This window comes from Lontra canadensis, unplaced genomic scaffold (assembly GCF_010015895.1).
Source record: "Lontra canadensis isolate GAN:19392208 unplaced genomic scaffold, GSC_riverotter_1.0 scaffold9, whole genome shotgun sequence".
NCBI classification, from domain to species: Eukaryota; Metazoa; Chordata; class Mammalia; order Carnivora; family Mustelidae; genus Lontra; species Lontra canadensis.
In genome coordinates, this window is record NW_022631003.1 from 22354433 (window position 1) to 22370467 (window position 16035).

The 16035-nt window shown below is 36.7% G+C and overlaps 1 protein-coding gene across 5 annotated transcripts in view; it reads right to left on the minus strand.

The window, feature by feature from the left end:
* Positions 1 to 16035, minus strand: part of EPS8 (epidermal growth factor receptor pathway substrate 8) — a 179412-nt gene that overhangs the window by 12836 nt on the left and 150541 nt on the right. For 4 of the 5 annotated variants that reach the window (XM_032855077.1, XM_032855076.1, XM_032855075.1 and 1 more), the window contains 3 exons: positions 12396 to 12526; positions 8877 to 8985; positions 7856 to 7999 (listed from right to left, as the gene is read on the minus strand). In XM_032855077.1, the coding sequence (XP_032710968.1) occupies positions 7856 to 7999; positions 8877 to 8985; positions 12396 to 12526 (384 nt within the window). The remainder of the gene's footprint in view (positions 1 to 7855; positions 8000 to 8876; positions 8986 to 12395; positions 12527 to 16035) is intronic. The other variant, XM_032855073.1, reaches the window with a different exon arrangement.

Genomic DNA, 16035 nt, shown 5'->3' on the forward strand with positions numbered 1-16035 from the left:
TTATTATTACTTCCCATAAAACAACTTTCCTATATTTGGGCCAATAAGATATTTAAAAACAACCAAAGTACAGCAAAGATCACCAAAATATCATACTTAGCACACACCAAAGTCATCTGATTAATGTATATGCAATGTTCTCTTGACAAGAATATCCTTTGTATATGTAATTTCATAAAAGGTTAGTGAATTCTCACATTAGGATCTCAAAAGTATCCATTCAAGTTATTGTTTTTAGAGCTTAAACAAACAATGCCAGCAGCTCCACACTCCATGATAGGATTCCATTTTTCCTGCATTCGTAAAAACAAGAGCCGCTAGTGTTCTGCCATCCATCAATAAAACTGTGAAAAACGGGGTATGCTGTGTGTGACTGTCACCACTGAGCCTCGAGACAAATATTGTGCCTCATTCCTCTGGCATTGCTATATCATGCAATTTTAGCTGTGTAACCTAAGAGAACAAAAGGCTTAAAACATACATATTTGATTAAAGAGAAACCATATGAAAACTTGTCACGAATTTACTTGCATATTTTCCCCTTTTCTTGGTCCTTTCTTCCTGCCTCATGTTTCCAACCCATGGAATGAAAGGGGGAGGCAAGTGTTTCCTCAGATCATTAGATCCTGCCCTGAAACAGCAACCAAGGCTTTTCTGTGGAAACTGATTCCTCATTCTTGGCACGGAGGAAGTAGAAGGTCAGTGTGGACTCTTGAAATCACTTTTCTGTGTCCCTCCAAATCCTTCACTCCCCTTTGCCTACCACCCAGTTACTGCTCCCCCCTTCATTGTTTGTCTCTTGGTTATTTTTGGTTGGAGGTAGATCCAAATCAATGGCTCCTCAATATATGGGAAGTCTTGGAGAGCAGAACTACACCCTGAACTTTCTTCTCCTGAACCGAGTGCTGAAGCTCTACATCCTGACCCCCAAAAATCTTGACCGAACTCTTCCTGGTTTGCCCAGGACTTTCCAAGTATTACACTGAAAATCCCCCATCCTTAAAAGCCCTCAGCTGGAAGCAAACCGGCATGACTGGTCACCTTGATGGGGACCAACTTCTGTACAGGGACTGTCACCCTCTGAACTCTTGCCTATTATTTCCCAGAAATATATTTAAAGTTCTGTTTAAAACAAAACCTCTTTCTCTTTGTCTTCTGTTTCTCTGAAAGGAGTCAGAATTACTAGACCCCATGGCAAATGTACTTTCTTATTGATAATTAAGGTAGAATGAGTCACTTTTCTTTAGCCACTAAAGCTGAAATTCTCTAGAATTAAAGAAAGTTATTCAGAGATAAGCTCTTGATTCATGCAAGATACTGCTTCAGAGGGGAAGTTATGCAAGCAAGCCCAACAAAGCCATTGAAATGTAACTGTTCTTAAAAATTTAACCTAACATTTTTCCTCTAAATTTGGTTTCTTTGGAACTCTGCAGTGGGGAAAAAAAAAAAAAAAAAGGCACAGCTGGAACATTTGGAGGGTGTTAAGTCCACAAATTGAATCCAAACTATGATATTAAAAAGAAGTGCCATGAGGGAACAAATGTGGGTTACCTCTGACAGCTCGCCAAGTAATTGCTATTAGGAAAATGGAGCAAATCACATCAAATGAGAAAATTAACACAGGAGATGGAACTAAAATAATATCGATTACAGTTCACATCAGATATCAGAACATATGAGCCAATTAGTTTTTGACAGTAAAATTACCTGCCCGCAAATCAACCAATGAAGATGCTTGTAAATATATAATTAATTTCCATCATTCTTATCTAGCCGTGGAAACTAATTACATAGAATCATGCTACAGTATAAACACTATACAGTATTTCAGTAACTATTTGTATATTAGAGTATTTTTAAAATATTAAGATGGGTTCATCTTACTCTTACAACTTATAAAGAATACAATTAAAGCCGATTAAATATAAGGCTAATTCCTCTTTAAAAGCTGACTTTACAAAAGGAAATATACATCATGGTGTGTTTTAGTGAGCTTTAGGTTTAAGCTTGTAAGTGGTATAAATAAAATTTTGTAATTCTGTACATGTGCATGTTGGTCAGGCATTACTATATACAAATAGTAACCATATAGGGTCATCTGTACCTACATAACACGTACAGAGCTATAGAGAGACAGCACGCAACAGACAGAGAGGGAGAAGACTATTCAAATTATTACAAGAAGTACTTCAGAAAATGTCAACACGTAAGGCAGAGGGAAGAGTAAGCATCCTTATCTAAAAACCGTGCCTCTAATTAATAGATGAATAGAATGTTCTGACATTAATTTTTAAAAACACATTTTTGGGGGTAAAAAACACCCTTTTTACTATGAAAAATTTTTAAAATATACTAATATAAAATATATAGTACATCATATAGTATAGTACACCATATATTGTGATGAATACTCATTGCCAACATTTTGTCAATCTGTTTTTATCTATTCCCCTCCTTTTCTTTTATTGCTAGGCTATTTTAAAGAAAATCTTTGATGGGTGCCTGGGTGGCTCAGTCACTAAGCGTCTGCCTTCGGCTCAGGTCCTGATCCCAGGGTCCAGAGACCGAGCCTCACATCAGGCTCCCAGCTTGGCGGGAAGCCTGCTTCTCCTCTTCCACTCCCCCTGCTCGAATTCCCTCTCTCACTGTGTCTCTCTCTGTCAAATTAAAAACAAAATCTTTGACATCAATTAATTTCAGTTGTATGTATTCTGGTATGGATCCCTGAGAAGAAGGTAATTTTTTTTTACATGACCTAATTTTTAAAAACACATTTTAAAGAACTGAATGAATATTATCAGGAAATTGGTGGCTGGAACGAACATGGAAACATCTTTAGTAAAATGGTCCCTGTCTGTCCAGCAGTATCTGAATTTCCGGACTGAGCTTGAAAAACAGAGCAATCATAACATGGGGTGAAGTTAGTGCTGCTAGTGGTTTAGAAGTCGCCCACAGAAAATATTTCCATTTCTAATTTAGGGCTACTTAAACATGCATAGAGAAAAATACCAAAGGTTTATATCTAGACTGGATTGTGGAGATCATGAAAGTTGTCAACCCCCTCCACGTCACAGCTGAGCACACCGGAGCACAGAAAAATAAAATGTTTTCTTTAAGGCCACACAGCTCGCCAGTGACAGAACCCAGGACCAGAATCCTGGACTATCAATACCTAGATTGGGGCTTTTTCCATATTATCACAGTATCTCTTGCTAGGAAACAGAGAAGACAAGAAGCTTTCTGTTCAATTCACAGGACCATAATGACCAGATAATCATAATTATTTGCCCCTTCATAGAGTAAGAGTATCTACAATAATAATAAGCATGTAGACTTAATAATAATAATAATAATAATAAATGAAAGACTTCTTTAGTCCAGGCGTTGAGTACACCAGCAATAATAGCAGGGAGGGGTTAGTTTCTGCTTCCATACAAGCTGAGAACCTACATGGGCAAAAGGTAACCCTAGCAGCTCAACAGTCACAGTGCCAGAGGTCTGGGAATCAAGTCAAAAGAATTATCAGGAAACTTTACATGGCAACTAGACTCCAGATGGGGAGAAAGCACCCTGGATATCGATCTGTTGCCCAGCTAAAATACAACAAAGTCCTAGAACGCTCTACAACAAAAATATTATCAAGAGGTATGTCATTTATCTCCATTTCTCCATAATCTCTCATAAGCACCTACTTCCTTTTCCCTGTGGTTTCACTAAATCTTTTTAATGTACCATATCTTTCATAAATTCTTCATTACCTCCCACCTTTTCATTTTTAAAATTTTGTGGAACCCATGGGGGAAACACATTTGGTGGGAATGGCAGTCTTTACAGAGCTGTTAAAAATCACTCCAAATGTGAGGATATTAAATAACCTAGACACTCGGGGACCTCAGGTGGCAATTCAACACCTATTGTCTTCTGTTGCCAGGTACTAGCATCCCTGCTATCAGAAGAGAATCTCCAACCCAAAGTGTGTGAACAAAGACAAGTGCTGCTCTTGTGGCCCCCCACCGCCACCCCGGGGACAGCCATGAGTCTTCATAGGACACACGGGGTTATGAAAAAGGAGGAGTCACAACTGTGCATTTCCACCAAGTTGGTGACTTGTCAATGCTACATGAAACAATTTACAGCTAATTCCCTTATACCCACCACTCACAAAATGTCTAGTTTCTAAGTAAACTGTGTAACTTGGATTATTTTCCTAAATGATGAAAAAAAAAAAAAAAGGGAAGAACTGATGAAATCCAAGGAATTGATGGGTAAGGCAGAAATCCCATTCTGAGGATGGTAACTATCAGATTAACTTTTTTTTTTTTTTTTTTTTTAAAGATTTTATTTATTTATTTGACAGAGAGATCACAAGTAGGCAGAGAGGCAGGCAGAGAGAGGGGGAAGCAGGCTCCCCGCCGAGCAGAGAGCCCGATGTGGGGCTCGATCCCAGGACTCTGAGATCACGACCCGAGCCAAAGGCAGAGGCCCAACCCACTGAGCCACCCAGGCACCCCTCAGATTAACTTTTAAAACAGTACAATGCATGGTAAAACTATTCTGAGAAAATGTCCCTGAAGCATTCATGTAGTGAGAACCATATGTATATAAAAAATGAGAAAATAATTTTCTCTAAGCCTGATTCCCCATGGGCTCTGAATCCAGAGTTCTGGGTCCCCAGTCCTGGCTTCACACAGCTCTGTAACTGTGGGTGACTTACTTTTCCATACCTTGGTTTCTTCATCCATAAAATATACCTAACTTCATTAGATTTCTGGTGGGAATTCAGTGAATGAGTATTTGTGAAGTCCTTAATCAATGCCTGGCCCACGGCATGAGCACTGGCCCCTGGCACTCTCTACTTTGGAGGTAATACTATTACCTCCAGTAATGAAGCAATTAACCACTACATATCATTCTGCAGCCCTGTCCAGAGATCTAAAATGTTTTTGCAAGAAGCAGTTTCTTTAAATTCCTTCCAAATTTTGATCTCAATGAATAGAAGATATCAGGGGAAAAGTATGTCATCCATTTCTAAGGAGAGGATCACTGCTCATCATACTCCAAGCACAAAGGAGCAAAGCTGTGAGAGACGGGTTGGAGGTTCTGATTCCAGACAGTAAGCTTTTATGGAAGATCTGCTCAGTGCTAGGCTTTCTGTCTTCCTTTTCATCAAATGCAAGATCCTGGTGCTCAATAAATATTTGGGAGGTGAATGAACGAAAAGATGAGTAAGACACAGAATTGCTTTTCGTTTGTTTGTAATCCAGTGGAGTTCTCAAAGGCTAGGGAGTTAGATCACTGGAATCGGCATAGATATTGTGGGACCTTTATTATCATTTCGAAATAAGCCACAGAGTTTTTCTTTAGATATTGTAGATAAAGGTAACAGACTGGCATGTATTTCCAAGGATGTCCTTCTTTTCCAGCTTACTTTATCTAGTCATTGTGTGCTTGTTAAAAATGCTTTAAAAAACAGGAATTCTTTTAGAGTAGGATTTATGCCAGATAGCAGATTGTCAAACCTACTTATTAAAATTTTATAAGATTTTGGCGGTTTTGTTGGGCTCAGCCCAAAGTTTTCAGGGGCTGTTAAAAAATAAACTGTTTTTAATAAAACCTTTAAAAGTAGGGCTCTTAACCTAAACACACACATACACACACAGCTTCTATAATGTTTCCACATGCATTCCACTGTATTCAAAGTTGCATCCAGAAATTTTTAGAAGACAGTCAAATCGTGTTGAAAAGTTTAAAAGGAAACAGCCCAAACAGGCAATATCCACACATTTCTACATAAAGTAGCAAAACAAACTCCTGAAACTTGTGAGCACTTAAAAAATTTCTTGGTTGTGCCAAGGTTGACGAAAATATAAGATGAGACTCTGTTCAAGGAAAGAAGGATAGAGTTCATGTTCTCAGAAAGTACTCTCCTTACCCTGGATGTGTATTAATAGTTTTGCTTCAGTTTTAAACAGAAACCATCATTAAACAGAAATGTCAACTGATGGCTCAGGCCAAGGGTCAGAATTGAAGATAAAGATAAGACTGTACATAAACAGATGAAGGAGAAGAGGTTAAATTCATTAGGAAATCTCAGGTGGGAGAAAATACTTAGAATTGATATTATTTGCAAGTTTTAGGTGTGTATTGGATTTGCTTATTCTTAGCAACTGTGAGCATACACACACACACACATACACCAACCTTGAATAACTGTTTTTAACTCTAAAATATAAATCTTGGCTCCTGCTCATAGAGAGGCATCTAGCGATAGCCTCTCTGAACAGTGTTTCTTACTGCTTCTCACAAGTTAATTGCTAAAAATATTCCACAAGTTCAAAGAATATATACTCTATACCATTTTAGGCATATATTTCAAGCATATACTCTTTAATATTGTTGAAGGCATTTGGTCTAAATCTCTACAGGAAAGAATGTAAACAACAGCATTTATAAACCAGGCAGGAGCCTATGTCGTGTCAGGTAACCACATCTCAAAATCAGAAAAGAAGTTAGGAAACAAAAAGGTATTCAGACTGAGTTAGAAAATTCACTTCAAAAATCCACAGGGAATGGAGTAGACCATACCTTGAATAACTCAAACTCCTTCTTTGGCATCAACAGCTAATGACAAACGATGAACATAAATTAAGTACATGATACATCCGCACATCAGACCAGCTAAAACAAGCAAACAGAATTCCCACTGCCATCACTATAAGTTATCAAGATACATAAATTGTACAGGAATTCTTTATTTTAAAATTTGCTTGACTCTTGGATTCTAATAAGGCTGAGGGTCACTCCAGGTAAGTAGAGGACTGGTACTCCCCTCGAATGCTATGAGGAGCCAAAAGTAACTTAATGAATGGTCATGGCAGTAGGAGTATGATCACCATTCTAGGTCTGGTCAATCTGTATCTTACTAAGCCTAGACCTGGCACGAAAATGAACTATTTCACTGCATATTTATTCTATGTCGCTTCTACTCATACTTGTAGCATTATTATGGGGTCATTCATGGTCTTTTGCTCAAGATTCTGAAAATTAAAAGTTTCCTGGGGGCACAGTATAGAAGCCACCACAGATTTAAGGCTACACATGAGATTTTCCCTCCATTCTCCCTCTGCTAGCAGACCCGACTCTAGAGATCCTGTCATAGGTCAAAAATCCCAAAGTTTTAATAGTGAGTGAGTTCAGATATCATGGTGAATGGGATAACCAGGGTCACCAAAGTCCTGAAAATGTGGCATATCACTCAAAACTTATTTATGATCAAGGAGAGACAACCTACTACCCTATATCTTAAGTATATTTTAATCATAAAATCAAGACAGGAGAAATATTGTAGTTCAAAGGAATACTCATGTGCTAGTGTAAGGTGAGAGGAGTGCAAGTTCAAGGTTAATCAGGGATGGAACATTTAAGAGAATGAGGGCAAAGGACGGTGACGATGAGTTGCTGGACACTCCAGCCACTGTCACAGTGCCACCCTCTATCAAGAGGAAGCCACTGGATAGGAAGGCTCTGGGCAAGAGTGAAGAGGCAGAAATACTACTTCTCCACATGTAAGAAGCATTGTAGGATGGGGGAAAAAATAGCATTCAGAGAAACAACACTTACTGGTAAACAGTTTTGAGCAACTTTCTGAAGAAATACATCAGAAAAAACATCTATATAATTCTTCCCTATATCTGTAATCATTGCCCCTCAATTACCCTAGGAAAAAAATCTATACAAATTGTACAACAAATTAAATCTCAAAATAACTAATACACAAAAGGTATTTAAACCCCATGGAAAAGTGATGAATTTGAAAGTTTAAAAAAATTAAATTTTGCCAAAATGTCATAAATACCTGTATGGTATGTGTGTAAGGTGGATCAGCACGCCCTAATCCTGATTCTGGAGGTCTCACAATATCCAAAATGTTATTTGGCACAAATCCAGAGTCTCCACTTGCATTTCGAACTTTCCACCACTGTTTTCTATCATCAAGGATCTGTCATCATGCAAAAAGACAGAGACATCATTCCATACCAAAACCAATCTATGAAAAGAAATTCAATTTTTATTCCTTAGACCAAGAAGCTCTTTTCACTTATAATAAACTGGCTTACTATCAACATATTGTGGGTTGAATGATTCCCAGGAGTTACACTAATAATTATAATCACTTGTATAGGACAGGCATGGAACCACCACTATCATGAATATACCTGAGGTTTTCATTACCTGCCAAGAATTTTTAACTATTGGCATTATCGGAAGTACTTATAGATGACTAAGATGACTTGCTTGGAGAGGCCTATATCCTTTGAATAGGAAGGAACAGTATGAAAACCATTATTTTTCACAAAAACTATGTGACTATCTGACATTATTTACCATAGAAGAGGAACTCTCCATTATGACCTAAGAAAGAGATTTGGGAGTCATAGTAAATTACTCCCAGGATCATTAGCTTACTCACTGATGGGTATATTTTTGCAAAGGTACTAGGAAAAGGAAGAAAAAAAATGTGTTCTTATTAAAATATTATGATGCATCTACATAACTAGCATCGGTTACAAAATGCATAAAGCCCAGAAGAAGAAAGAGGACAAAGTAAGCCACGAAATCCAACCTCTGTCCTCCACATCCCCATCTCTGTCCTCCACCCCCTCCCCCAGACAAACCCAATGAGCAGAAAATGAGAAAAAGCAGCTCCCCCTCCTAGTTAGATATAGGCATCTATAATATACCTATATCCTTGATAAAATAACACTGTTTAAAGAATAATTTCTTGATCTCCTCATTTCTTTGAGGAAGGTTTAGATATATACCAAATACAATAAATCCATTTTATTAAGAGTATTAAAAAAGTAAAATTCTATTACCTCTAAAATATCATCCTTTAGAACAGAGAGCTCACTGTTGTTCCTTGCCACGAAGTCATACTTGGATTTGGCATATTTCTTGGGTTGTGCTTTGAGTGGTTCATAATTTCTATAAAAAGAAAGAGAAAATATCATTCCGCTAGCTCTTCCTATAGGCTGAAAACAGAAGTAAAACATCAAGGCAAGCTAATTCCTACAAGAAAACATCCTGACAAATTATTTCAATAGCAGTTTAGTTGATCACATTACACAGAATAAGAGAACTAAGAAAAAAAAAAACAAAACTTTGGAGTCCTTCTATTAAAATGAGCAAACTATGTCTAGGGCAAAAATAAATAATGCAAAATCACAAGGTTAGTGGGTACTAAGGCGAATCTAGAATGCAAATCTATGAATTCTTTGTCCATTAAATATACTGGGGTATTGCTTTGTTAATTAGCATCTCTACCATGGAAGAACTAGGACAAAGATCAATGTTAGCATTTTTTTATAAAATTAAAGGAGACGGAACATAATTTCCCTAGCAGTAATTTAAATTATATGTTGATTTCACTAATTCAAGCAATGTCTTCAATTCATATTAAAAAATTATGACTAAGTGTCAATTTTTAGGAAAGCTTTGTCCAGTTTCTAAATTGCAAGGGAAGGTATAGATTAAGTACAAGACTAATAACACATCCTAGTTAATTAATTCCTTATAAACTTATTTTAATAGTAAGAACAGGTCCAAGAGTCATATGTTTTTTAAAAAAAGAAAACTTCCGGGGCGCCTGGGTGGCTCAGTGGGTTAAAGCCTCTGCCTTCGGCTCAGGTCATGATCCCAGGATCCTGGGATCGAGCCCCACATCGGGCTCCCTGCTCAGCAAGGAGCCTGCCTCTCCTCTCTCTCTGACTGCCTCTCTGTCTACTTGTGATTTCTCTTCATCAAATAAATAAGAAAAAAAAAAAAAAAAAAAAAAACTTCCTTAAAAAACCAAAAAGTTCCTTCAATCATTAAATGACCATAAATAGATTTAACATAATTTAAAAAATACTTCTATACATAATACAATAAAACTTGGCTATTATAATAGTTTATTCATTTCAATAATCAAATAACTGTTTTTTTAATTAATTTTATTCCCTCTTCTCCTTCACTTATCTTTCCACATTTCCTTACTCATTTCTACAAGAGAAAAAGCAGAAAGGAACTAAAGATGTTTATTCATCGTCCCGTCAAGTGGCCTACCAGGGTCCTCTGGAATCACCGCATGATCAGCATTACAATTGTGGACACAATGTATCCTGTGGTCACAGGTAATCTGCAACCTCTTAGCAACTCCAGAAGAGTTAAGGGACAATGAAAAAGATGGCCCCTATGCTATGCTACCAATTGGCCATTTTTGATATATTAAAAAAATAGGAAAAAGGGAGAAAAGTAACATTATAGCCAAATAATTATTGTATAATAATAGTAACTTAAAAACTGTTCCATGGGCTTTCCACCCCTATTCCCTAGTTTATATGTTTACATTCTACTTAGATTTCATTTGGGGAAAAAAAAATTCAACCACTTCAAAAGTCAGAAAAGCAGTAATTTCCGTTTCCTATCTCTCTTCCCTCAAGTTCTGCCCTTCCATGATCTAGAAAATAATCACTGTTAATAATAGAGTTGAAAAATCTAGAAAACAATCACTGTTAATAATAGAGTTAAATACACTGTAACAAAGGGTAGAGTAACTCGCTGCCACTGTGTATCTGAACCAGCCAGTTAAAAAGAAGAGTTTGCTGTAGTTCTTGAAGTCTTGGTGATCCTGAGTGTCTCAGAGGTGACTGCACTTTGTAAATTGCTTTAGAATGTACAGATCTTCATGGTTCAGTTTCTCATCCTCTACAGATTAAATGTAGCTATGATATGGACCACAGTAATCAATCTGAAAATCATACTTTGGAATTTTTCAGATATATGAAATTTCTTAAGAGATCTATACTGTATCAAAATGTATGGTTTTGAAGTAATAAATATGCACTTGAGCCTGGTGGTGGGTCTTAAGGAGCACGGATTGCATGGAGCACCAGGTGTGGTGCATAAACAATGAATTTTGGAACACAGAAAAAAATAAAATAAAATATTTAAAAAATGAAATTGATAGAGAGCAGACATGGAGTTGGCAATGATCAGAGACATCTCTAAAATGGAAACTGCTTTTGGATAGCAGTAAACTATAATCCCTCAGTGGTGAGGGTTCTATATTCAATAGGCAGTTTACCTAATGGCATGGTAAGTTTCACAGAAGAGTGACTATACTTCACGTGACATTTACTGCATTCCAGGCATGTAACAGAATTTAGGGTAATAAAAATAATTATAAAAGCAAATTCCAAAAAAAGGAAAAAGAAAATATAAGGATGAGTAATAGGTTAGTCAAAAAGAATTTCAATGAAATAATTTTCAAACTTCTGAAAATAATGTTCATGTATTATTTACTAAAAATTGAATCTACAATTAACACTTATTTCATATGTTGGTACTTTCAAAATGTATTATTCATTGCTGATACTCATTGCTGACTTTATACTCAATATAATATGTTACAGGTGTCCATAGAGTAATATCTGTGAAATTTCCACACCAGTTACTTAATATTACCTGTTATCATTCCTAACAAAAATCACACATTTTAGATCCCATCTTCTTTAGATTCTATTAAGAAAAAAGTATAGTGAGAAGAAGGAAAGGGATTGCAACACTAATGGTGAGTGAGGCTTTGAGGTAGGAAGGTAGCCCGGCAAGTTCTCTATCCTACTTCATCTGAATGTCTTAGATACATGTTTTTCACTTCCTTTTCTTTCCTTTTTGTAGAGGGGTTGGTCAACCTCATTTGCACAGGTTGGAAAACAAGACTGAAGAGGTAAACCTACTCCAAAGTGCCTTTATTTCTCCCCCATCTCCAATCTCCCTCTCTGCCCACACTGAATTTTTTTCAAGAGTGAAAATATGGGGAAATAAATGAAATATAAAACTGGAAAGTGAAAATACAATATAATAAGATGAAATAGCAAGAATGGCAAATAAGGCACTGAGTCCTTCTAAATATTTAGTTTATACTTAGAAACAGCTCTATCTACAGGAAGGTTTGTTTTTGTTGGGGGAAGAGAAAGATGGAAATCATTCCTCAGTTACAGAGCTAGAAGGATCCTTAGAGACCATCTGGTATAAACTAATGGAGAGTTTCAAAACAATTCTTCTTTCTTCTTAATTCACAGATTTTGTCATAGCATCTTTTTAAAAAGGGGAAGTCATCCAAAGGCACTGCACTAAATTAGAGTTATAGGCTGGAGGTTTTCCAGTAAGAATTATAGACTAGAGGCTGTGTTTATCAAAACCGATTCTATAAAGGAACAACTGAAACTTCATTAAACAATTAACAGACAGAAAGTTTAAAGAAGTAGTGAACAATGCGGACACTGGGACCTCTATTTGCACTAAATGAGAGACAGGTATCGGCCGCTTTTCAAGTGGTGCCCATGAAATGTTACCTATCTACGTGGCGATTAGGAATTGGCTTAAAAGCCACAGCTGCTTCCCCTTGGTCCAGATGGGGCCCTCTTGTGTACATGTTATTGAATGCATACCCATCTGCTGGAGGATACTCTGACACACCGGACTGCTGAAAGATGAAGGAAGAGAGATTAAAGAGTTGCTAAGACTATTGGAATGACAACTAATATTAGTCAACAAAATCCTCCACCATATTGTGATGTTTCTCATTTTCAAGTATTTGACCATTATTAACAAGTTATGAAATGGGGGTGATACACTTTTGTCAAAGACCTACTTATAATAGGAAAAGTCATTAGCACAAAAGCTAAATTATAATTCTGAAAATAAGTGGGTATACAAATGATAAATTCTCTCCTCGGGAGCTTCAGTAATAGGTGGTTTTGGTAGTAGGTAGAGTTTAACAGTTTACATAAAATAAAACTGGTTTAAAAACAACAATAAAACTCTGCCCACTCGCTCTCTATGTTTAAGAAACAGACCCTTGCCACTCTAGCAAAGTAAATAATATCACATGAAAATCATTTAAACTTTGTGCATTAAAATCATACTACAATCTCATTTTTTAAAGGTACACAGATCCTTTTTTTTTTCTTTTAAAAAAATGGCAGCCACTATTATCAGATTTACTATTGAGGGAAATACAGAAAGAAGAAAATACAGAAAGACAGAAACACATTGATCTTAACAGTCAATACAGGATCAGACAATGCTGAAGTAATCCTTTTTGTAGTTAACCTAATTTCAACATGAGCCCACTGGGAGCTACCAGGAGGGGAAACTGAGGTCTATGGGCCTCAGTGAGCACCATGGTTTCAAAGCCATGGGGAAAAAACAAAGAAACAAAGATTAAAAAAAAAAAAAAAATCATGTAAAGACTGTAGCTGTTTCTTTATGTGAAATGAAGTATGGAGAAGGCACAACAGACCATGAAGTACTGGAAGTCCTTGGCTATTTAAATTGCTTATGAACTCATTGGGGCAAAATATCTGAAACTGGAAATGTTTTAGAAAAGTCTTAGATACATGTTTACCATAGTTCATCATAATGACAGAGTTGGCAGGGGTATGGATGTGTTTAAACACAGATGAGTAAGTAGGTAAGGTTTCTCCAATGGGCTAGTGTGGATGTCAAAATACCCACACTATATTACTCCTTTAGAATAGGCTTAACACATAAATACAAACAAACAATTTTCACCATTTAAATACCTTGGTTTAAACCATCAACAAAATGAAAAACCAACTACGGAATGGGAGAAAATGTTCGCAAATCATGTATCTGATAAGGACTAAAAATACAAAATATATAAAGAACTCATACAGCTCAAGAGAAAACAAACAAATAAACAAAAAACCCAATCCAGTCAAAAAATGGGCAGAGCAACTGAACAGCCATCTTTCCAGAGAAGACATACAAATGGACAATGGGTTCATGAAAAGGTGCTCAACATCACTAATCATCAAGGAACTGTAAATCAAAGTCACAATGAGATGTCACATTACACCTGTTGGGATGGCTATCATCTAAAAGACAAGATAAAACAAGTGTGGGTGAGGATGTGGGGGGAAAAGGAAACGCATGTACACTGTTGGTAGGAATGTAAACTGGTGTAGGGCTATGGAAATCAATCTGGAGGGGGGTGCCTGGGGGACTCAGTCAGTTAAAGCAACCAACTCTTGATTTCAGCTCAGGTCATGATCTCCTCGTTGTGAGACCAAGCCCGTGTCTGACTCTGTGCTCAGCAGGGAGTCTGCTTGGGATTCTCTGTTATTAAAAAAATAATAAATTTTAAAAAGAAAAGAAAACAGTATGGAGGTTCCTCAAAAAATCAGAACTAGAACTACCATACTATTCCACAGACTCGCTAGTGGGTGTAATACTAAAGGAAATGAATTTAGGATCTTGAGGAGATATCTCCATCTCCATGTTCACTGCAGTTTTGTTCACAATATGGAAACAACCTAAGTGCCCATCAACAGATGAATGGGTAAAGATATGGTATTAATATATAATGGAATATTATTCAGCTATGAGAAAGAATCAAATCATGTTATTTGCAACAACACAGATGAACTTTGAAAGCATTCTGCTAGGTGAAATAAGCCAACCAGGAAAAGAAAAATACTGCATGGTACCACTTATATGTGAAATTAAAAAAAAAATGTTAAAAAGCTGAACTCATAGAAACAGAGTAGAAAAGCAGTTGCCAAGGGCTGGGAGAAATTGGGAGCAGTTGGTAAAAAGGTACAAACTTAGCTATAAATGAATAAGGTCTGAGGATCTAATGTGAAATGGTGAAGATAGCTGATAACACTATATTGTGCAATTACAATTTGCTAGAAGAACTTCAATGTGCTCACCAAAAGAAAAACAGATAAATATGTGAGGCAACAGATGTGTCAGTAGCCTCACTAACTAGATGGGGGGGGGATTCTTTCAAAATGCCTTATAAATCACCAGATGAACACCTTAGATATCTCATGATTTTGTCAATTATACCTCAATAAAGCTGAAATTAAAAATGACAAATACGTAGCTTAATTAATTCAGTTTCTCACTTCCCTAGTTGACAGGAGAGGCCCTAGATGGTTAGCAATGTCTTATAGACGGGGGGAGTGCAAGAACCTGTCAAGAATCACCCTCACCTTTGGCTAACTCTGAACAGAAGAGAATGTGTTCAGTCAGCATGAGATCACCAGGTCCTGAGAGTAACCGAAATTATTGCAAGGGAGGAGAGGAATGATGCTGAGTGATTAACTGTGATGACTACACAAGCTTGTTTAGGTCTGCTGCTCGTTCAGAGGAAGGAAAGAAGTTGAGTATTGCCACTAATGTTTGACACACCATGTCACCTATGTCTTTCGATTCACACAAAACCACCAGATCCTGAATCATCCAGGTCTTATCCTGAGTGTATTTATTTTAGTAGCAATCAAGTATAATAAAGCTCCTCTTCTGGGGATGACTGCATTTTTTTAATGCGTTTTAAATCACCATTAGTTGGTCTCTCTTCAAATAAATTCTTAAGGTATAAAAAACCCCTAAAACAGCTAGCAGGCACTTTTCATTTCATTTTTTTAAACTTCTGAATAAGTACTTAGGCAATAAAATGGAAAATAGTTTACAACAGGAAAGTGATAACTCATTTCTAGGAAAGATTCTCAATAATTCTTCCTTTAAAATTACTTCTTCAGTGAGGGTAGACAACTTATACACTGGAAGCCCAGAACACGTTACTCACTCTTTAAATACGTAAGTTTTTGAAAAAGAATGTACGAAAGTGAATTTCTGAGGCAATACATTATTAAGTGAATGTATTTTCCCATTTAAGATATAAGACTGTAAGCTAGAAATTTCTGTGATTTCAAAATAGTTGGCTGTAACTATAACAACAAGTGTGTCATAATTTCATGTCCAATTACACCTTTTTTTTCCTCTAGAAAAGCTGCCCTCTATGAGGAAAGGAAATCCACAGTGATGAGGTCTGAACTATAAAATCCACAGTGCTAAGGTCCAGAGAGGGAATGCCAACCAGTGCAAAGGCTGTGAGGTCATCTTCTTAATCACTTGGAAGAAATAGCAGTTAGAGACTCTACCCTTCGATGAGCCAGAGGA